At 42.3% G+C, this 23,161-nt stretch overlaps 1 protein-coding gene across 3 annotated transcripts in view; it reads left to right on the top strand.

Moving 5' to 3' along the window:
• Positions 1–23,161, top strand: part of GRM8 (glutamate metabotropic receptor 8) — a 716,946-nt gene that overhangs the window by 352,232 nt on the left and 341,553 nt on the right. For all 3 annotated transcript variants that reach the window (XM_019509286.1, XM_019509288.1, XM_019509287.1), the window contains exons 4-6: positions 1,102–1,237; positions 1,732–1,886; positions 2,348–2,485. In XM_019509286.1, coding sequence (XP_019364831.1) covers positions 1,102–1,237; positions 1,732–1,886; positions 2,348–2,485 — 429 coding nt within the window. The remainder of the gene's footprint in view (positions 1–1,101; positions 1,238–1,731; positions 1,887–2,347; positions 2,486–23,161) is intronic.

The following is a 23,161-nucleotide window of genomic DNA, read 5'->3' as shown; positions in this document are numbered from 1 at the left end:
CTGGTATATAGAGGAATCAGGATCTTTGAAAGTTTTAGTTATGTTTCTTAAAGAGAAAGTAATTCAGATAAATAATTTAAAAAAGTAATGACATCTAACACTATACAGGTCAACCATTGTACAATACTTTAGTACCCATCTGGACTAAATGCTATGAGATGGCTTCTTAATGAAGTTCCTTCTGGGTATGTTCAAAAGGTGTACAAATAAGGAGCCTTAAATTCCACCCACACAGAATTTCCTGCTTTATTTCACTGGATAACACTGCATTCCTGTAAACTGTCATTGCTTCCTGCAGAAGAGTTAAAATGTAAAAAATCTAATTAGCTCTCATGCTTCTGTCAAAAAAAGACATAAATATCATCTCTGAGTTTGTGTTCACTCACTGATTAGTAATTTAGAATTTTCATTGATGACTGAAAGCATCTTTAATAAGATGCTTAAATAATTAAGACAACTTAATTAAGAATGCTGTAATAACAATTTGAAAAGATCAGTCTGTGGTTCCCTTGAGAGGATTACAAATTCACTACCACAGTCCTGTAACCATAATATTTACCGTTAACCATATACTCATTGTCATGCTTAATAAGCAAAGGTATGTCACAGTACCCCCCATTGGGAGGGGGATTCTTAGCAGTAATACAAGATTACTGCCAACTTGCAGGTAATTTCCAGGGCTAAATACAATCATATGATAACATTTATTATGAAAAGAGCCAGATTTTGTACTAGTGTAAATAATCAAAGTTGATGGATCTGTGCCAAATTAAGCCAGCTGGAGATATGGTCTATTGTGTCCTTTACATTTTGGACACAAAAACAAGTATTTAGGTAGCTTCCATTTGGGTCTAACATGCAAGTTAAAACCATATGCATCATTATAATTGTGGATTTTTATAGGGTTTTTTTGAAGAGAGAGCCATATCCTGTGGATGAGACAGATATTTGAGGGGTTTTTGGCTGAAATGTTTCCACCTATCAGACTACCATTTTGTTTTCCTTATCTGTTTAGCTATGTGTTTGATTAAGTATAAATAAACAGTTCTGAATTTCATCTCAATTAAATTTTATTTTCTTTTTTATTCTTTTTTTCTCCAGGAGGTGTTTGTATTGCTCAGTCTTTAAAAATTCCCCGTGAACCAAAACCAGGAGAGTTTGACAAGATCATCAAACGTTTGTTGGAAACTCCTAATGCTCGAGCTGTAATCATGTTTGCAAATGAGGATGATATTAAGTACGTCTTTCCTAATTTAAGTTGAAAAGTTGCTCTTTATAGAAATATATTCACCAAAATGTGACTTTCTAAAAGATTTCAAATTGCATTCCAATATCAATATTCTTGGGAACTGGTCTGTAGGACATTCAGTTGCAATTACACATCATGCTATGCCTCTGATCCTCAGAGACTTAACAATTTTTTAGTTTCTAGGAATGAAGATCCTCCAGATTGTAACTTGGGAATTGAAAGAAATGAAACAAATAAGAATGATAGACACAATTATATAGCTAGGGGAAAGGATGAGGCAAATTAACATGTACAGTGCAGTAGTTTGAGATCTGAACACTGTCCCTGTCGAGAGATATACTTTAGACTGTCAGAATGATTGTCTAATTGGTTAAAATGAGACTATGTATTGCCAGAATTAATGCTGAAGGGGGGCTCTAATCAGTATTATTTCTTGATAAGTGCATTCTGTCTAACTAGTCATTTTGTTTGTTTATTCTCAGGAGAATATTAGAGGCAGCCAAAAAAGCTAATCAAACAGGACATTTTCTTTGGATTGGCTCAGATAGTTGGGGGTCAAAAATTTCACCTGTTTATCAACAGGAAGAGATTGCAGAAGGAGCAGTCACCATTCTGCCCAAAAGAGCTTCTATAGATGGTAAGAGCAATAATGACACAGTAGTGACACAAAAGACATGCAGTAAATTTTTTGAGTTGATTTGAACCAGATCTGCAAGGCTATTTGGATACCTGGCAGAACCATCTCTTTCTAGTGTATTTCAATGGATTAATGATGAATTAGTTAGTATATAGTAACCACTTGCATTGATTTGCTTCACCTCTAGTAATCTGCAGCAGCATTATGAATTGGTACCAGCAATAATTGCTATAACAGAATATTTTTCCAGGACAAATATTTCTATGAGTTATAAATGTATGTAACAGTTTTAATTCCCTAAGTACTATTTCTAATTTTAAATAAAATTTCATTCAGGTAGTTAATACCTTTATATATTGCAAGTATGCATTTCAGTCTTGTTTATGCAAAATCCTCCACACACATTTTGAGATATATTATTTATCTTATACCATATTTTGTGCTTCTTTTTTTAAATGTAGGATTCGATCGATATTTTCGGAGCCGTACCCTTGCTAATAACAGAAGAAATGTATGGTTTGCAGAATTTTGGGAAGAGAATTTTGGATGCAAATTAGGATCACATGGAAAAAGAAACAGTAATATCAAGAAATGCACAGGTAAACTGCTAGAATAAAATATATACTTTTTTTTGTATAATTCATTAGAAGACAGTATTATAGGAATTGGCTTTTGTTGGTAACTTGATAAGCTGCTTATGACAGATATTCACATACAAACCCTTTCTATTCAAGGCACTGATTATGCTATCATAAGTTGCTATTCCTACTGTTTGCAAGCTTTTAAAATTAGTATTTCTTTTGTTAGTAGGTTACAAAAGCTTTTTATCAGGTATAGCTTTAGTTACATGTTGGTTTATTGGGTTAGATCCTATTTCTAGGACGTTGGCCCACTGACCTAGCCCAGGAGAAGACAAACAAGCCTGAGTAAGTGTAATTCAGTGAGATGGGACCCCAAAAGGAAGGGCTCTAGCCTGGGCCCCTGTATCCTGGGGCAGTGCTGTTTATTGACCTTATCTAGTAAATATTAAATGAAAGTTTTATTAGCCAGCTTCACATAGAAGGCTAGAGAGCACTCTGGGCACTGCCAGCCTTGGACCTGGTGGTTTCTGGGAAGCAGGAAACACAGGTCTAAACCTTTGTGAGCTCAGGAGGAGCTAGAACCTGGGTGTTCTACTCCCTGGCCAAGTGTCCTAACCTTTAGGCTACTGGGCTGAAAGGAAGGATGGTATTCTTCTTCCTTTACCCATTTTACTTCAAGCAGCTACACTCGCAGGGAGATCCCATTTTGCCACAGATGGAAATGGAATCCCAAACTGTGTCAGTGCCAAAAACTGCAGTTACATGATTACATAAATGTTACTTAGGCTCAAGAAGGGAAAATAAGATTTAGCCCATAGGGAACATCTAGTCTGTAGGGTTTATTGTGAGCTAGCTTTAGAAAAGCTAGTTCAGGTGGCACAAGCAGTCTAGCCATGGTACTACAGAGTTAAATATGGGCTAATTTACCCTGACGAGAAGCAAGGTCAGCTGACCTTGCTGTCACAAAGAAACAACTATTAGTTCCTACATTAGCGGGGGTACCTCTGTACAACACTTCAGATTGCCACACAGCCATACACTCAGTTTGTTGTGCTTCAGAAAGCACCAAATCCTTTAACCCTAAGAGACTCCCAAGTTTTGAGGACACAACTTAGGTCAAGAGAGACTACTGCATCTACCAATAAAATGTGATTTTTATCAAAGTTGAAAAGAAGACTTTTGGAGGGTAGCCACATATTGATATGCTTCAGATTTGGTTTAAGCTTTCAGGTTGAAGTTTGCACAGGACTTACCTAACTTCTGTTTCATTCCAGATATACATGTCTACATATATTCTTGATTAAAATGTGGACACAATTTATGGGTTTTTTTTCCTTTTGATTGACAGCAAATAAAATTGCTGTTTATGCTAAATGCCATATTAATATGGGTCAAATCCTGAAATTCCTAAGTTTAAAGACATTGTAAGACAACAACAAAAAATCAAATTTCTCATCATTTGGCTTTGTGGAAAGAAAATAAACTTTCTATTTTCTATATTATAGCATTGATATTTTCTCTGAATGGTGAACAGAAGCATTTAATAAATCTGTTGCATGGCTGAAATAATGACAGACCATTCACTAAGCTTATTGCAGTTTCACTGGTAGAAACCCTGAGTGTACAAGTGTTCAAGCAGTTTCTACTGAACCAAAGATGATGGGTCCAGTAGAAACTTTTGTCTCATCCAACAACGTGGAAGTCAGCTTCAGTACAGTTTCTACCAGAGGAATGAACACTTCCATACTTACCTTACCAATAAAAGCTCCACTGCTGCCTTTTAGCATCCCAGCATGCATTGCTTTGTTGTTCCTCCTCTCCAGAGAGACAGTCTGTGATTTGGCTGTTTCCACTGCTCTAGCTGAGTCATAGACCAAACCCCTCCTCCTGTCAGCCTTGGTGCTGGGAAATTCCAGCCTCTCTCCACAGCCCTGGGCTGTAAATCTGACAACCTACTGATGAGCCCCTGGGCTTTAAGTGTTGCCTCTGTCACCCAGCTGGGCAGTGAGTGCAGTATTTAAAACCTGGAAGGCTGGGAGCCAGGGTGGGAAGTACTACTTACTAGGGGTGTGTGAAATGAGCAGTATTTGATTTGGGTTCGGCCTGATTTGGGGGAGAGTAATTCAATTTGCTGATTTGGATCACTGACTCAATTCGATTCAGTCAAATCTGAAGATTAAATTCTGATTTGGAGAATCAGCAATTTTGGCCATAGAAACAGCTTTATGTTTTTTCTACATACCTTGAGGTATCAGGCATGGCTCATGAATGCTGAGATGCTGGGGCAGATGGAGCGAGGGGGGGGTGGGGTCCCCTGCATGCTTGCTGGTGGACCTGGAAATGGACCAGAAGTACTTCAGGTCCACGTTCAGGTCCACCACTGAGTGTGCGGGGTAACCCCCTTCTCCCCCCAGTTTGGTGATCGGCCGTGGGGGGACTCCAGGTACCTCCCCAGACCCAGGAGGCACCAGTCGCCAGGGCCGGGGGCGGTCCCCCACGTGGAAGTACTTGTGGTCCACTTCCAGGTCCACTGCCAAGCACATGGGGGACCCCCCCGCGCTCCCGTTGGACACTCTATCCACCCCACCATCTTAGCCACACCTGGCACATTGAGGTATGTAGAAAAAATATATAAAGCTGTGTCTATGGCCAAATCATTGAATCTGTCCGAATTCAATTGTGGAGGCTTCTGATTTGATGTGGAGAGATTAATGGGTCTCCTGATTCAATTCAGATTTGGAGATTTGGCCACCAAATCAGGCTGATTTTCCTCTGAATCGAATCAGTGACCAAATCTTTGCACAGCCTTACTACCTACTCCCCTTGCTGTTTAAGTTTCCCTTTTGGGACAAGTCCAGGAGTGAAGGGAAGCAGGAAGTAATGCTCCTGGCTTCTTCCCCAGACCATGGGCTACATAGGTTGGGGAACAAGCTGGGGGCTGTTCCCCCTGGCTGGGTGCCATTGTCAGCACTGGCTGTCTGCAGAGTACGCAGCTGGCCCCCTAAACACTTGAATAACCTGTAGGGTTTAAAACTGCTTCAACTTAACTGCTGCACTTCCAGTTCATTTGAATGCTTACATACACCCTAGGATTCATAGGGCACAGTCTACATATAGTTTGAAAGCTCAAAATCTAATATGTAAAATGCATATCTGGTATACAGATGTAATACACTTTGTATGTGAATTATTACTAAATAACTTCACAATATGTTTTCTGAACCAAAAGGAAGAATAATGGCACCCTTGGATAATAGCATCCTTTTTGCAGTTTCTCTTTGGAATTGCTGTGTCTACAGTTGCGTGTTCACCACTGATATCTTTAGTGTGGTCTTATCTTTTTTCAGGAACTGCTTTTTTTTCCCCCTGGCAGCTATCTGTAATGGGACTGTCCCTGAGGATGGCCACAACATCTTCTAAGATGAGAAAACTAATCCTGCCCCTCACTCCAGCTCTTCAGAATACCCCTCTTTTTGCTATCTCTCCAGCCATGCCTTGATGGAACTGAAATAGCATGTAGGGAAGCTGTCCCTGAGCGTGGGAGTGATCCTTGTGGTGTTGTCTGTGGTGCTGTCCACTTACTTCATTGGATGCTCTAGCTACTTGTCATGAGAGCTATAATCTACTGACAGAATTACTCTACTCACTGACTCATACTACTCATGCCTTGCTGGCACTAAGCTTGCCACTTTTGCACTGATCATGGCCCTACAGACACTTAGTCTTGGCGCAGTAATCATGGCCCTCTCTCCCTAATAATGTATTAAGGGCTTTAACTGAAGCCACCAGCTGCCTCCATAGGTATGCCCACGCCTCATAGATGTCAGTTACCATTAGTTAATAAATCCAGTCCTTGGGGTCCTCACCCCTTTTGTTTGGGCTTCAACATTTATAACTTTGGCCCCTTTTCTCTGACTGTGACCTTTGGCCCTGGCCCACTTGTTCTGGCCTGGCTTCTCAGTCCCAGCCTTCTCAGCCTTAGTCTTGGCTTGGGACTTAGTCCTCTGGACATCAGCCTCTGCTCAGGATATGGCCCTCTTGGCCTCAGTCCCCTTGGGGGCTTTATCCCCTCTTCAGCTACCTCTGCCTGCTCAGTACAGGGGTTCAAAACAGTAGGCACTCCAGGTACCCTGCTGTCCACCCCTACAGTCACAACCTGGTTCTCTGGTCAAACTTAAACACAAACATGAATACACTGGTCTCTAAAGTAATCTTATACCCAACATTAGGTCTCTACACATTGCATTCCCTTCTCCAGGCTTCCAGCGGGCAGTAACTTCTTTCCTTTAGGGGATAAGGACCTGACTACTTTCTCAGGCTCAAGGCTGAGTTTTCCAGTCATGTGACACCCCTCTCCCCCTTAGCTCTCTTGCTGAGCCCAGGTGCTCCCCTTTAGCTCAGTCAACTGCCTGCTCCTCTCTGTGGCACCTGGCATGGCTGAGCTGCTTACTCAATAGCTGGCCTAAGCTCAGCTTCACACCCTCCCCGTCATAATGCAGCTCTAACCTGCCACTGTTGCCTCTTGCTTGGCTACCTGTTACACTGTCCCTTCAAATTTGAGTCAGAAAAACAGATATTCCCCTCTTCCTATTTTTATCACGTTGCATCTGGCCACTGTAGGACGTAGATGCATATGCCAATGTAACCAGCCCAATTTCTGTGTCATGGTAATATCCAATGTTAAAAAAGAAGGGAAATCAAGGACTGAAGTTATAGCTAGGTATGCTTTACCATAATCTGTTCAATAACGTTCCTCAAGAAATAAGTTTATAGACTATGAAGGTCTGTATAAGTTTTCTCAGCTTCAAGAGAAGGTATTATTTTTAGCTCTTCAAGTGGAGGCTACAGGCATCTAATTAAGAGGAGAGGACTTTTCCTTCTTAGCTAAACAATGTTTAGGAAGGCAAGAATGTATCAAGGAACTTGTGTCAGGTATCCAGGTTGTAGCTGTATTGGTCTAGAGGAAAAGGCAATCAGGACTCATAGTAGAGATGATTATCTATTATTAGACCAACAAGATTTTTGCAAAAAAAAAATCTTTAATTGCAAGCTTTTGGCCATAAAGACCCTTCATCAGGCACTGGAGAAAAGATTGTAGCAGTTCTTTTGGGTAGAAATGAAAGTTCATAGTTCATAGGATTTCACAGAGAAGTCAGTCAATGGAAAACTCCTCTGGGCAGTCAGTTCATAGCTGGTATGAAGCCTCTCACCTCCTGTGAGGTTCTGTGATGGTGCAAATTATCAAGGAACTTGGAAACCATTTTTCCATCTTATGTAGCCTCCACATTGGAGGGACAAGTTTTTCATTTATTATCCAAGAAGGAATTTTTAAGACTGAAAGGCTCTTCATCACACATCATTCCAGAGAAAAATTCCACCTACTGCTTAAGAAAAAACTGGCAGAGGCAATAGGCCTTTTGCCTACTTTTGATTTTCATATGTTGGAGATTGTCCAGCTGAAGAGCTTAGAAGGCTGCAATCTGGTAAGGAAAAGCCAATACAGCTCAATAGATAGAGCTACTGTGAAGCACTGAATTGTAAGGTCTCTCGCATTATCAGTTTCCAAAAGACAAGATCTCTTGCATTATCAGGTCCAAAAGACAAATAAAAAGACCCAATAATTTAAAATATGAAATGTTAAAATATTAAAAATACCCCAAATAATTCTCCTAATTCTAATGCTGTTGCAGTGATAATATTACACTCATGGGGGAAGATCCAAAGCATAGTAACAGAGAATGAGGTTTAAGGGCTAGAGAACAGGGATTAAAGAGAGACAGAGTCAACCTAAGTGTACATTTAAGTTTGCTTAGTTCATTTCAGCTCAATTGATTAAGGTTTGATCTGTTCTAGGGATGTAGGAGGTTTGGCAAGATTTTTACTGTAACGAGAATTATTAGAGAATCCTTACCACATATAACTAGACATTTAATGTAGGCTAATGCAAAGGCAGTGTAATATGTAAAATTTAGAGAGAGAAAATCAGACCTGATGTATGAAGATGCAGTTCCATTGAGATCAGGTCTGAATTTGCCCCAAAGTATCCCTTTCAGGCATATATTTAACATAGTGCTTTAAATCTTCTGAACAGTAACATCCAGTCTTCCAATACAATCTCAACAAAAATGTTAATTAAAAGTGTTCTTTCATGCATATCTCTTTGCAGTTTGAGAAGAAGTCTCTTTCTGTTTCTGTGTGGTTAGCATTTTGTTTAACTACTCTGCAAACCCAATCAGCCTTTAAATGCCTATAATGACTGACTGCACTGCTAAAAATAGAGATGGGAGAAGAGATTCCAAAAGCATATAGAGACCTGTGCAAATTATGCAAATTTGAAGTTGTTTTATCAGCTTGATTTTTTTCACTGGAAAACTCCCAGTATAGTCTGACAGACGGTACCTATTTGGGAACTTTGCAAATGCATTAATTCATCTAAAATAAACTTATTCTTGTATAGCGTTGCAAACTGAAAAAATTGATGGAAAAAACCTTTTTTCATTAGCTTGTTAAACAGTGATGGGAGAAATTGTAGAACAAATGAGAGAGCTTGCTTATGGAATATGAGCCTTTGAAACACCCAGCAAATGTCTGCGTAACTTACATAATAGATCAATTTCTTATAATCTATACTCTTAAGTATACTTCACAATGAATTGAAAACCACTCAGTGTGTGAAAAAGCAGTGTATTGTTTCTCAATTAAGACCAAAAGAAGTGTAGCTTATGATGGTCTACTGTTTGGTATGCCATGGCCCAAGAGGCATTGTGGCTCAAGATGAACTTAGTGTGAGATCCACAAGGGGATTTAGGCATGACGATGCTAAAAAATCCCATGCCTAGAGTTTAGGCAGCCACTTTCAGAAGTGCAATTAAGAAACCTAGAATGAGTGCCTTAGGATATGCCTGTGCAGGGGTAGTGGCTTGTCTTGGCTGGATAGTTCTGAGCATGCCCCAGTACTACTTTCTGTTTTTGTCTGTTCTTGAATCTTGCCTTTTGCCTCCCATTTATGTTCTATTTGATACAAAAGGATAATGGGAGCTGCCTCTACTGTATGTTTTGAACTGCTACTACTTTTGTTTTGACATTATCTCAGAATTTTAAAAATGTGTTACGCTGAGGCATCTAGGCTAGGTACAGACATTCAAAAAACCCAGGGTGGAATCTAAATTACAGTTTTCTATAGGCAGCGCAGTTTAGGGTAGAAGTGAACAAAACGCACATTTGCCCTTTCTTGGGGAGAGGGGGAGCAAATCTTAGATCAGGTTCTGCCATTTTTAAATCAGTCTCTGTGTGCCAAACTTCTGTTCTGTTATGGGTATAGATCAGTTTCTGATCACTTATACTGGTAAAAGTATAATGTCTGTACCTGGCCCTAGTGCAGAAGTCATATGCTGTCTAATGGAAAATTAAATCAACTGTGTCATGTGTGTAACAGGGAGGCCTGTCCTCTAAGAGGGGGCAGCCAGCTCCTCTGAGTAGTTGCAGCTATGGGAGGGCTGTTAATCAGGGAGGGATAACTGGGACCTTAAAGCCCCAAAGAGAAGAGCAGGGTGGAGCAAACTGTGAGGGATCAATTGTGAGCCTGAAGAAGGTGGTGGGATGAACCACTGACTGCATGGCTTGTTGAACTAGACTGCTGTGTGGCCAGAGCCATGGGGGAACCCTTCCAGTGTCTGGGAGAAGATGACAAGGCTTTGTTTGCTTGTTTTGTTTGTTTAAAGACTCTGTTTTTATGGGTAAAAACAGGCTGTGTTAAAAAATACTTGCTGAGGCTCTCGTAAGGGATCAAGAGCCTGCCTGGAGAAGCCCACAAGCAAGGCAATCTGCTTACTGTGCTATTAAGTAATACACGAGGTTGGAGAGCATTTAACTTTGCCTTTTAGATTGCAGATCATGTCCCAAGTGGTACCAACAGTACTTCTGATAATCAAATAGAATCTAATCTGTTTACCAAGTCATCTTTTAGGTAATAAATTCACCCTGTTTTCAGAGTGTATCTAGCTTCCAATTTCAGAAGTCAACTCCAAATGAAAAGTCGCTGTCCTGCTATAGTGGCTGACCTTTAAGAATGTGTCATCCTGTCATAATAAGAAGAATTGAAAAATAGATTTTCTTGTTCTGCTTGTGAAATCAGAATATTTGTTTATTTAGGTCAAATTGCCTCGATGATAGGGAACTGAGAAGCACAGCTTTTCATCATCTAACTTCTAAAAGAGTCAAAATGGAGCCAGTAGGTTGAAGTATATTGTATTCAATCAAAACATGAATATGCAAAAGTAAATGTGTATTTGACACCAGTCACAAACAGTAGATCAGTCCCTAAGAAGTGGTAATGTAGGGCTAAATTCCCTAGCCAGTAGGTCTAGGACCCAATTTTCTCTCTTACTGAGCAAGTCCTGTAAGCACAAGGGTGTTGGGTGAGATGTAAGCAGTCACCATGTCCCACTTGAGTTGAAGTGACTAAGGCGGCTGTGATTTGTACTGATATCACTGTTGTAACTGGGTTGGGAACCTGCCCTCTGAGCACTATGGATTTGGAAATGCTGGTAGTAACTTATATGCAGCTCTAATTTAGAGCTAAGTCCTGGAATTCAGACGTGTGTAATGTTTTTTTCTCAGCTAACTGTAGGTGCTTTTCTCCTCAGCATATGAACACTCTAGATTTCCCAGCCTTCCTGTATTGTCTCCATAGGAATCTGAAAAGATGCCAGTTTTTTATCTTGCATTCTTCTATGTGAAGGCATCTTCAAGAATGATTTAGACCTGGCCCTTGTCCTCTTTTTAATATGTATTTATATGAAGAAACTAGACTCATATTCATATACAAACCACATTATTTCTAACAGTTGCTTATTCTAACGTGAAAAGTGTTGTTGTAGACAACTTTGTTTCTATACAATTTGTATTTTACCAGGAATTCAAGCCTTGATCTCTGTCACTTTTTAGACTGGTATTTTTTTCCGCATTAGAAGTTATGATAGTCTACATGAGCTTTAGGATATAGCTTATCTTTCTGATTTAAACTGATTGTAGGGTTCTCAAAATACCTTCCATACTCATGCCTTGATCCTCAAAGTTGGTGATAAATTGCTCTTTCTTCCCTAGCACTTGTTCAGTGAGAGCAGGGAAAGAGACAATGCCCAACCTAGTCCATACCTCTGTGGACCTCTTTGGGGTTGGTAGAAGATAATAATTTCAGTTACTTCTGCCCATGCCTGGACTCAACATACTTGTAGTTCACCTGCCACTACAGTATATAATACATCCCTGTTTCCTATCTCTTCACCATTTAAACACTTGTCATGTCCCACCAAAGCATCTCTTTTCTAAACTGAATAGGCCTAGCCTCTTTAGTCTCTCTTCTTATGGAACCCTCTCCATACCACTAAAAATCCTTGTTGACCCTCACTGTGCCTGTCTTAGTTCTTCTACATCTTTTTTGATGTGTGGGGGGGCCAGAATTAGGCACAGTATTCAAGGTTTGGGCACACAGTGGACTTAGAAAGGGGCATAATGATATTTTCCATTTTGTAATATTTTGATTGCCTTTTTGATGGCTGCTGAGAACTGATCTAATGTTTTTAGTGAACTGTCCACAATGACCATCATGGCTCCTATACATGTACAGGGAGGCTACTCCGGCGTAATTACAGCGCGTTGGATCAGATTCAGTTAATTGAGTCTGCTGGAGTGTGATGATTTCCGCGCTCTGGCAGACTCCAGCATCACGTGTGAATGAGTGCTGAAAAATGGCAGTGGGGCACTTTAATTTAAAGCTTGTCCAGTTTTTCAGCACATGTGATGCATGCTCTGGGTGCTTTTAATTGGTGTTTTTAGATAAAGTGCCCACCTTCCAGGGCACATTTATAAATGCCCCTAGATCTCTTTCCTGTGTGGTAACAGCTAATGTAGAGCCCATCATAGTGTAAGTACAGTTTGGGTACACATTAGTGTACATTATACGGTGCAGTGTAATGTAGCACTTTAGGTTATGGTAGATACATAAAATATCAAGTTTATTATGTATTCATTATATACTACTATTCCTGACTAGTTTTTCCCTTAGACTAAGGATTACATATAGTAAAAGGCAGTTTGAGATTTTCAAAATGAGCATTATTTACCTAATTTTTGGCATCTGGCCTCCAGGGAAGGATTATCCATGCTTTACACATTCACACTTGGAAATAATGGTACATGACCTTTTGCCTTATGCGCTCCTGGCATGATGGGGAGAGCAGTCTCATGGGATCACTACTTCCTGCCTTATGCAGGAGTAAAGAATGGTTGGTATCCTGGCTCTGATGTTCCCAATATAACAGTCGGAGTAGCTGAAATGCTATAGCCAAGGGAATAACATGATGTTTTTATAGATATGTAACAAATTGCTTCTCTCTTGGTGCAAGTCAGGAGCCACAGTTCTCTCCCTGATCAGTAGAGGGGTGTGAAGCGGGCCCTATTCAATTCAGATTTGGAATTGGCCCAAATCAGGGACAGTGATTCGATTCCTTGATACAGACTGTTGTCCCTGATTCGATTAGACTGAATTCAAATCTGAAGATTTGATGCTGATTTGGAGAACCAGTGATTCAGACATAGAGGTTTAAAAGTTTTTTTTCTTCCTACCTCAAGGCACCAGCACGGCTAGTGAATGCTTTGATGCTGGAGCACGTGGAGCATCCCACAGGAGTGTGGGGGCCCCCTCCATGTACTCAGTGGTGAACCCGGAAGTGGAATAGAAGTACTTCTGGTCCACTTCTGGTTCCTATGGGGAGTGCGCTGGGCCCTCCCCCTGCACCTCCCTGGATTGGTGATTGACTGTGGGGGGACCCCAGGTGCCCCCCCAGATACAGAAGGCACCAGTTGCCAAGCCACAGGGGCGCAGGGGGGCCCGCTGCCCGCTGTCCAGCAGACCTGGAAGCGTACTGGAATTACTTCTGGTCCACTTCCAGGTCTGCTGCAAAGCACACTGGGAAGCCCCTCTGGTTCTGTGGGATACTCCATGCACCCCAGCATTGCAGCATTCATGAGTCACCTGGTATTTAGAGATATGTAGAAAAAACACTGAAAGCTGTGTCCATGTCCGAATCGCTGAATCTCTCCGAATTGATTTGGCGGGTTCCAATTCAATTTCGAGAAATTAATGTGTTCTCTGATTCAATTCAGATTTGGAGATTTGGCCACCGAATCAGCCAAATCTCAGCCGAATTGAATCAGGGACTGAAGCTTCACACAGCCCTACAGATCAGCTCCTGGACATGAACATTTGTGGCTGGCCCTTGACTTATCACATATATTTAACTCACAGATTAGCCCTATGTTACACCATTGATTATCTGTTCTGAGAAAAATATAATACTAGTACTATTATGATTTTTATAATCTTCTGGAACAATGAGTTGATTCAGGCATCTATATGAATCTTCCAATATAAGTCAATATAATTTTTTAGCAAAAGATATGAGTAGCTTTCTCTTCGTAGTTCACATTTTGTAACTATAAAAAAGTATTTCAAATATAAATTAGATTGATTGCAGATTCAGTTACAACATAAATAGTTGAGACTCATCTACTAGCCTCTCACTGTACCATATTCTTGTTATTAATCAGTACTGATTTTGAAGGAGATCAACACATTCTAAATATATGATAAAGTAAAGAAATGGATGAAGTAAAGAGAACCTGATTTTTTTTCAGTCTGTTACTACCTAATTTTACCTGATGTTAAAAACATTATGTTGTATTCACACATGTTTTGTTCCACTTACCACTGATCTCCTAAGGTTTACTTATACTGATATTGAACTATAGAAAATGTAGGGAAGCAACCAGCAGTGTTTTCAGGCAGTGGGATGGAATGACCCAGTTCTGGTCTTCCATGGGCTGTCACTAGAACCTGGCTGCTGTTTCTCCCACCACTTCTATTTCTCCCTGCCACCACATAGGAGAAACTCTTTCCTATCTATCTGCAGTGAAGATAAAGCCTACCATTGTTCCAACTCCCTGGCCACATACAGATGAGCACAGCCATGCAGTATGTAGTGCTGCAAACCCATTTGGGGCACCATACACTACACATTCAGATGTTCTCTGTGCTGTTACCTTGCAGTCACGTGAAAAAACAACGGGGCAGCACACGCAGGGGCAACATGTGCCACTCAAAACCAGAGCCTGGCTGCCTGGAACCACACACATCATTGCAGCTTTACCTCCCTGAGGCGGCCAGGACTCCAGGTAGTTCTGGGGTTCTGGGGTAGTGGTCCTCCCCTACTCCATCTGGGGTAACCTGCAATGTGTCAGAGGGCACATGGCACAGGCGTTTCCTGGGAACAAGTGGCAGTGGCACAAAGTGTGCCGCTGCTGTTTGTTCTTGAGAAAATAAATGTGCATGCTCATGTCGATGTAGCCCTGTGGCCAAATGCCACCAGAGGCCTCAGGTTCACAGGCCAGATCCAGTGGTTCCATAGGCCAGATTCAACTCTCAGGAGGCATGTCTACACAAGATACTACATTGATGTTTCAACAAGCTACTGTTACACAGCATCACCAGGCACAAACCATGATGCCTCCAGTACTGCATAGTAGCTACTGCACAGTAGGGTTGGAAACAACCCATGTGGCACCGGGACTTGCAGTACCAGCAGTTACTGCACAGTCATTTAGTACTTGCTCAGTTATTTAGTACTCAATCCTCTGACTCGTGGTGTACACATAAGAGTTCTGGTCTGAATCCTGATCAATCTGTTTGTGGCTGACAAGCCCAATTTGAGGGTGACACAGCTTGTTACAAGTTTCACAGAGGAGTCCAAGTTTGCAGCATGTTGCTTTCTTTGTTTTTACTTTGCTTCCATCCTCTGGATCAACGCTGCTTCATGTTGACCTGTACCCAGTGCCAGATGTTTCCTCCAGATCAGACAGGATTCTACATGCTTCTCCCAGCTTTCTTAGCTGAGGTTGAATGACTTAATATCATTTTTGCACTCATTATGGTACCACCATAGAGAGTGACCCCACTTTCTAGAGCATTCTCAAATCTCTATATAACAAATATTCTTGGGGGTACAGTCTCCTCCCATTCTAACATGGCCAATCCATTGCAGTCTCCCCCTTTTGATAGTAGTTTCTAAGTGTGTCAGTCTTGTGCATTCCAGAACCCATGTGTTTGATATTGTGTCTTCCCACTTTGTTTTCAGGATCTTAGACATTTCATGTGGAAGGTGTTCAGTCTTTTGATATGCTTAGCATATGTGGTCCATGTTTCTGAATCATAAAGCAGAGATAAAGCACACAAGTCCTGTAGATTCACATCTTCAGCTTAGCTGATAGTTTGCTGTTATTCCATGAATGTTCCTGTAACAGCTTGACATTCTTAGCTGTTTTTCTGATTCTGTTAATCAGTTCAGTGTGAAGGTCAAGCTTCCTGCTGATCATAGAACCCAAGTACCAAAAACTGTCAATGATACCCAGAGATTTATCCTCCAGAGCAATATCAGGTATTGGTTCTTCCATCCTTTGGTACTCGATCACAGTTTTCTTGAGACTAATTGCCACCCCAAAGCTCTTGCATAACTCAGGAAATCTGCCCAAAAGATTTTGCAGGGAGGATTCGCTATGTGCAACCAAGGTCACATCATCCACAAACAGTAAGTCTCTCAGAATCAGTTCTTTCACATTGGTTTTTGCTCTAAACCTTGCATTGAACAAGCCTCCATTTAGTCTTGTTTGAAGATAAATGCCAGCATTGCTGTCCTTGAATGCATGAAGAAGCAAGAATGAAAAATAGATGTTAAAAAGCTTGGGGGCTAAGGCACACCCTTGTTCCACCCTGCTATTGTTGTCAAAAGTGCTTGATTCTTTGTTTTCATACACTACAGTTGCCTTCATACATTGAAATAAGAAAATGGTGTTCAACAGTTGTGGGGGGATAAGTAAAACAGAACAGTAAAAAGGCCCTGTCTGTTAACTGTATGGAAGGCCTTTGTCAGATCCATGAAGATTATATCCAGTGGTATTTGTTTTTCTCTACACTTTTCTTGCAGTTGCTTGACCAAAAATAACATATCAGTGGTGGAGCATCCTGAGTGAAAACTCCATTTACTTTCAGGATAGACTCTTTCACCAAGAAATTACAACCTAGGGAATGTGATGTGAATGGCAAATTTTCCAATGATGTTGAACAGAGAGATACCTCTATGTTGTCACAGTCTCTTCTATTCCCTTTTTTTTTGTACAATTGTACAAACGAAGTATCTTTGAAACCATGCGGTTCCACTTCCTCTTTCCAACACAGTGGTATAACATCATGAAGCTTTCAAAGTAATTCATCATTGGCACATTTGTAAATTTCAGCAAACAGTTGTTGCCAGATGCCTTGTTCCCAGGAATTGATTAAATGGCTTTCTGCAAATCTTCTAATGTTGGCTCATTGTCCAGATCCTCTGTAACTTTGAATTCTGATGGTCCTTTGAGCTCTCTGTGTTTGATTTCAGTCTCAGCGGAGTATAGAATTCCATAGTGTTCAATCCAGTGCTCAAGCTGTTTTTGTTTATCAGTAATGGCATTTCTGTTAAGTCTTTCAGTGGAGCTGTTTTCTTCTTGACTGGACCAATTGCTCATTTGATGCCTTTGTACATTCCACAGCTATCACCTGTATCAGCTGCTTTCTAAATATCATCACAGAGTTTCAGCCAAAAATCTTGGGCACACCTTTTAGCCTCCTTTTGCATTTTTCTTTGAGCCTTTCTCAGATTGTTTAGGGTTATGGGGTTAGGAGATTTCTTATAGTTGGTAAGTGCTATCCTTTTGCTCTCAATCAGTGGTAGAAGGGTTTCAGACTGCTCTCCAAACCAATCTGCATTTTTCTTGCCAAATGCTGTCACAGAAGCATTGTACATGCTAGTTTTTAAACTTTCCCAAGCCTCAGTGGCTGAGTTGTTAGGTAAACTTGCTTCCACAGCTTTTTCATTGAATAGTTTGCATTTTTTCTGTCTTTAGTTTGGCTGAAGTGTATCTGAGAATGACTGGCAGTTTTGCTATGGTGAATCTTTTTTTACCTTGATTTTAACTTTGCAACAGACTACCACTGAGTAGTTCAATAGTATATAACTTGATATTGGTGAATAACTTCTCACCGTTGTAGGTGAGGGGTCACAACAGTCATATGCAAACAGCAATATAGGCTTTTCAGCCTTTACAATGTATTGTCACAAAGCCTTTTATTGTAACTCACTGTGACAGGGTGACTGAAACACCCTGTCATGGGAACAGTAGAGAAAAACAAACTTACCTGGAGAGGCAGAGAAAATCATGGTGAGCCCGGGTGGTAGAAATGCCACACTTCAAGCAGTTAAAGGAACCAGCTGGGGCTGTGACAGATCAAAGGCTGCTGTGGCAAACCCATCTACTGGGGGCTCGAGCCCAGGAGAAAGAGAATGGCATGGGCAAAAAGAGAAAGAAAAAATGCACCAACGGAAGAGAGAGAAAACAACTGGGTGAGGCAGGCAGCAAATGGGAGGCTACCGTGGTGGATCCAGCTGGGCAAGAGGGAAATTTAAGAGATGCCAAGAGGGTGATCTGGGGCAGCAGGAGAGAAGAAAAGAAGCAAAGAGAGAGAATGCAGGGGAGACTGGAATAGAGGAGCAACCCCAGAGCTCAAAGGGAAACCCCTATTCCTTGACTTACCTGGAGGGATCCAGTGAAGAGACTAATCTGCAAGGGAAAGGCAGCGCAGGAACAGAGGAAACTGCTCAGCCAGTGAGTCCTGTCCTGGAGGGTGAAGTTAACCACTCTGGGAACTTTGAGGAAAGTGAAGACATGGACGAGATTACGGGAGTGAGTCTGTCCCAACCCTGAAGGTAAGGGTGGGATTAAAAGCAAGGGTGGCTGGCTTGGGACCCATGCCAGGAAGAACGGGGCAAGCAGCCAAAGGAGGAGGGGAATTTCTATCATTAGTCCTTAAGACCGAGACTGGAGTATCAACATCAGAAGCCAGTACCAACATGCCCGGAACATCTGAAGTGGTTAGGGCATGGTGTGGGGATGGTGGAGCCCTGTTAAGACCGGCTGACACCGTGAGCCCCTAACTAACCCTTCATTTCCCCAAGAGCGTTTCAAAATCCATGTCCTGTAACATCAAAGGCATGGCAGAAGATTTTTTAAAAGACAAAACACTACCAGGCATAGGGAGAAGGCTTGGCTCCAGACAGCATGCCAGCGCCCTCCTCCAGTCCCTTAGTGAAACTTTCTCATAGTGTGGGTTACAAGTTAATAAAGTTTGTGTTGTGAACATAGTATTATGCAGACCACCAAACTACAAATGGTTTAACAGGCCCAAACCATTTATATTCATACTAGCCAATTGCCCGTCATGAATGACGGAGTGTTTAAGGGAGTGTTTACATGCCCCTTCCCCCGCCCCCTGCTCACCATTTGGGGTTGACCACTGCCGCTGTCAACTCCTCCAGCCTCCGGCATGGCAGCTCCCTCTCTCCACCCGCCCACCTCTGCCTCCACCTCCTCCCATGGAGCAGTGAGGCTGAGCTCTGTCTGAGGCAGCGGCAGTGGCTCCCTCCCCCCTGCCCACCCGCCTCTGAAATTCACCACTGTGTAGAAAATGAGGCCTATATACAAGCTCATGTGCCAACTCTGTCCCAGGTGACCCTTGAAAGTAAATTTTAAATGCAAAAAAACTTCACAACTTTTTATCCGTCAGTGTGCTGAGATCATTGTCTCTGAAACTGAGCAATATTGCTTCAATTTCCCAAGATTTCTTGTCTGTCCCTCAGTTTCCACTTCTTGTCACTTATCTTAGATTGAAAACTCTTTGGGGTAAGAGGTAGGTTTTATTTTGATACAGAACCAAGCACAGTGGAATCTTGGTCCATGAGTTAGGCTTTTTGGTATGACAGAAATACAAATAAAAACTACAGTGCTGCTCTTACTACTACTAAATAATGTGTTGGTTCTTCATACAAGTCACATGTATATGCATTCTGAGTGCTCATTTGGGACTTAACTGGTTCACAGAATGAATTTTACTATTCCGTTTTGATCGCTAATGGAAATCTTCTGTGTCCTATAGCCTCAGCAAGGAATCTCATATAGATCAGCAGGAAGAAATATTCCCTTGCTTTGAGGTGAGCAATTCATTTCTAGCAGGAGTAGTGGTGACTCAAGATGGCAGAACTGAATTGTTTATTTCTGTCTTCTCTCATGGCTTTTGATACTACAATGTGCTTGTTTTAGTTTAGTAGTCTCATATTCACTTTTCATCAGACAGCACCTGATGAAGTGAACTCAAGCTCACAAAAACTTACGAGATCCATCTATGATTTAGTCAGTCTATAAGGTACAAATCTACCCTGTCTATTCCCTTTAAATTATCAAAGATGTTGAAGGGAACAGAAGCAGTAATATTTAGAAATGCCATAATACGGATCTTACCCTGGAGAGTGATTGAGTAAAATTTGCAATTCACAGTGTCTTCTTGCCAAATGCATTACATACCAAAACTGAAAATATGAAACAAATGCTCTGTATGTTTTTGTGGAACTTCTTATACTGTTAGCAGTTCTCATTTTTCACTACATTCAATTTGGGTGCAGACATTTTGGCATCTGCCCCAAATGTTTACAACAGGGAAAAGTTGTTTTCAGAATTGAAAGCTGACACTAATAATTGCTCTTACTAGATGGAGGAACAGAAATGTTGGCTTATGATCTATATGTCCAATCAAAAGTAGCCAACAGGGTATGAATTTCAGACGCAAAATTATTTATAAAGAAAAATGTAGAAACCACAAATAGTAATAGCCATTTCTGGTGAATAATTCAGAATAAATAATACATATTAGAAAATTATAAGCAGCTCTCAGATACTATAGAAACAGAAAAGGAGGGTAAATTCATTAAATGAATTATTCATTATGCAATATTAACATATATGAATCAGAAAAATATAGACTTTGTTACTGGAACTCATCTAAACCTCTTTGATGTATCAGTTGAATTGGAGATTTATCAAATTGACTTTTCTATAAGACATTAGAGGTCAGATGAGAAAAGTCATTCCTATGAAATTTCTGAAGATCTTGACATACCTTTGAATTTGTTTCTGGATCAACTCAGGAAATAGCAACAGTGCCTGAAACTGAACAAAGGTAAAATTCTCTGGGCTGTATTAGGATACAACTTTACATGGATTCATAGGGGTGTAACATTGTAAACAGGCACAAGAGTCTTTCATAATTGGAACTCCTGCACTCAGTGGAATTCTCTGGACTGCAGGGGATGTTCCATTAATACATACATTTCAGTACATGGCTGTCATGGGGGCACTTGGGTGCCCTGTGCCTGAGTGAGAGTGTAGAGCAGCTGCCAATCACCAGGGCAGCTCAGGTGCGGGTTGCTGGAGCAACCAGATGGGTCATGTGACCGGAAGGGGGCAGGGCTGGTCCCTTATAAACAGCCAGGCTCTGGCCTGGCTAGTAGTTACTATCTTGCAGCCTGAGAAGCAGGAGCTCTGTGGAGGAACAGAGCAGAGCAGTTCCCTTCTGGCAGCCTGAGGGGTAAGAGCTCTGCGGGAGAGCTAAGCCAAGCAGTGCAGCCTGAGCACCCAGAGGGCTGCATGATGGTCAGGGTGAGGAGAAGCCTGACCAGGAGGCTGTGGGCCAGAGAGCCAGGTGGGCCTGGACTTTATGTTGTGGCCGGTAGGCTTACTGTTTTGTAATAGCCGGTAGGCTTATTGTTTTGTTATTGCCAGGAGGCCTATTGTTTTGTTACAGCCAGTTGGCTTATGGTTCCGTGACATGTATATAAAAACCGGAGGACCAGGTGAGGCTGTAGGGGTGTGAGGAGGCCTCACAGGAGATCCCCAGTAGTCCGGGGGGTTTCCTGGGTGCCCTGTGTGGGCACCGAGCAGTGCCGGGAAGGTGCAGCAGCTTGGCACCAGAGTGGTGCGGTGGTGGGGTTGAGACCCCAGCCCAAGAGGGCAGTACTTGGCCTGTGAGGACATAAGACCCTGAGAAGGGTCGGGGGGGCCAGGCACGGCTGTGTGCCACCTGAGCCCCGGCGCCGGTGAAAGCCCCAGATAGGGCTGGCGCAGGAATAGGCTCAGAGAGAGCCAAGGGTGCCGGTGAAAGCCCAAAACAGGGCTGGCGCAGGAATAGGCCCCGAGAGAGCCAAGGGGCGCGAGTAGCGCGGAAGCAGGCTCTGCGGGGGCCAAGGGGCGCGAGTAGCGCGGAAGCAGGCTCTGCGGGGGCCAAGGGGCGCGAGTAGCACGGAAGCAGGCTCTGCGGGGGCCAAGTCTAAGATTGGAGGCCCCACCGAGGGCCGGAGTGCGTGGCATAGGCCCAAGGGGGGGGCCAGTCTAAGATTGGAGACACCAAAGACGGCCGGAAGAACTGCGAGGCTTGGGGTGTGCTAAAGGGGAGGTAGGAGGCACGCATAGCCCATAAGGCTGGGGGTGCACCAAGTCGCACTTAAATATCAGGAGATCGTAGGCAGCCTCCCTTATTACTTTACAAAAGATCAAAGACATGGCGGGCGAGAATTAGAGGGTGCTGGATCTCCTAATTGCCACGGCAAGGGGGTGCTAGCAGGATCACGGCCGCTCCTAGGCCCTAGCCCGTGACAATGGCATACTCAGGGAAAAAGGGGAAAGATGGAGTTTTGGTATGGACTGTGTCAGTCACACTGCAGGAAGGAAGTGGCAGCATAATAAAGCATATAATAGCTTGTGCAGTCCCCTTACATAAAAGGATTGTCCACATTGTCCCCTGGGCAAAATCCCTCTACAAGCTTCCTATAAAATTAATCTGGTCTTTAGAGACCCTTATTCTGACCAGTTTGCTTTTGGGGATAAATTTCCAAATAATCAGCTTGGCTTCCATTATATACGAAGTGATATTCTGTTGTGAAAACTTCTCTCTTATCATTCACTAAGTGAGATGTGGCTGTGTGATCAAAGCTTTAGCCCAAGGATTTTGAAATTTAATTTAAAAATGCATAAAATGGTCTGGACATGTTAATGGCCAAATTCTCAACTGGTATAAATTGTAGTTGAGCGTGGTATAAATTGTAGCCCTGTTGACACAGGCGACTGTGGCATTGATGCCTACACAGTCAGATGGATTGCAGATTGGCTGAAGGGTCGTACTCAGAGGGTGGTAGTAGATGGGTCATATTCGACCTGGGGGGAAGTGGGCAGTGGAATCCCCCAGGGCTCGGTCCTGGGGCCTGCACTGTTCAATTACTTCATCAGCGATTTGGACGACGGGGTGAAATGCAACCTGTTTAAATTCGCTGATCATACCAAAATTTGGGGTGAGGTGAGCACACTAGTAGGGAGGGAAAGACTACAACAAGACCTGGATAGGTTACAGGAGTGGGCTGACATGAACAGGATGCGTTTCAATACTGACAAGTGCAGGGTGCTGCACATACACAGTAGAAACCAGCAGCACACTTATAGAATGGGAAACTCCCTTCCTGAGAGCACGGAGGCAGAAAGGGATCTTGGAGTCATTATTGACTCCAAGATGAACATGGGCCGACAATGTGAGGTCACGGTTGGCAGGGCTAACTGGACCTTGTCATGTATCCACAGGTGCACCTCAAGTAGAGCCAAGGAGGTGATCCTTCCCCTCTATGCGACGCTGGTCAGGCCACAGCTGGAGTACTGTGTCCAGTTCTGTGC

The sequence above is a fragment of the Gavialis gangeticus genome, unplaced genomic scaffold (genome assembly GCF_001723915.1).
Source record: "Gavialis gangeticus isolate Ggan-Ray unplaced genomic scaffold, GavGan_comp1, whole genome shotgun sequence".
NCBI classification, from domain to species: Eukaryota; Metazoa; Chordata; order Crocodylia; family Gavialidae; genus Gavialis; species Gavialis gangeticus.
This window is presented reverse-complemented; position numbering and strand designations above follow the sequence as displayed.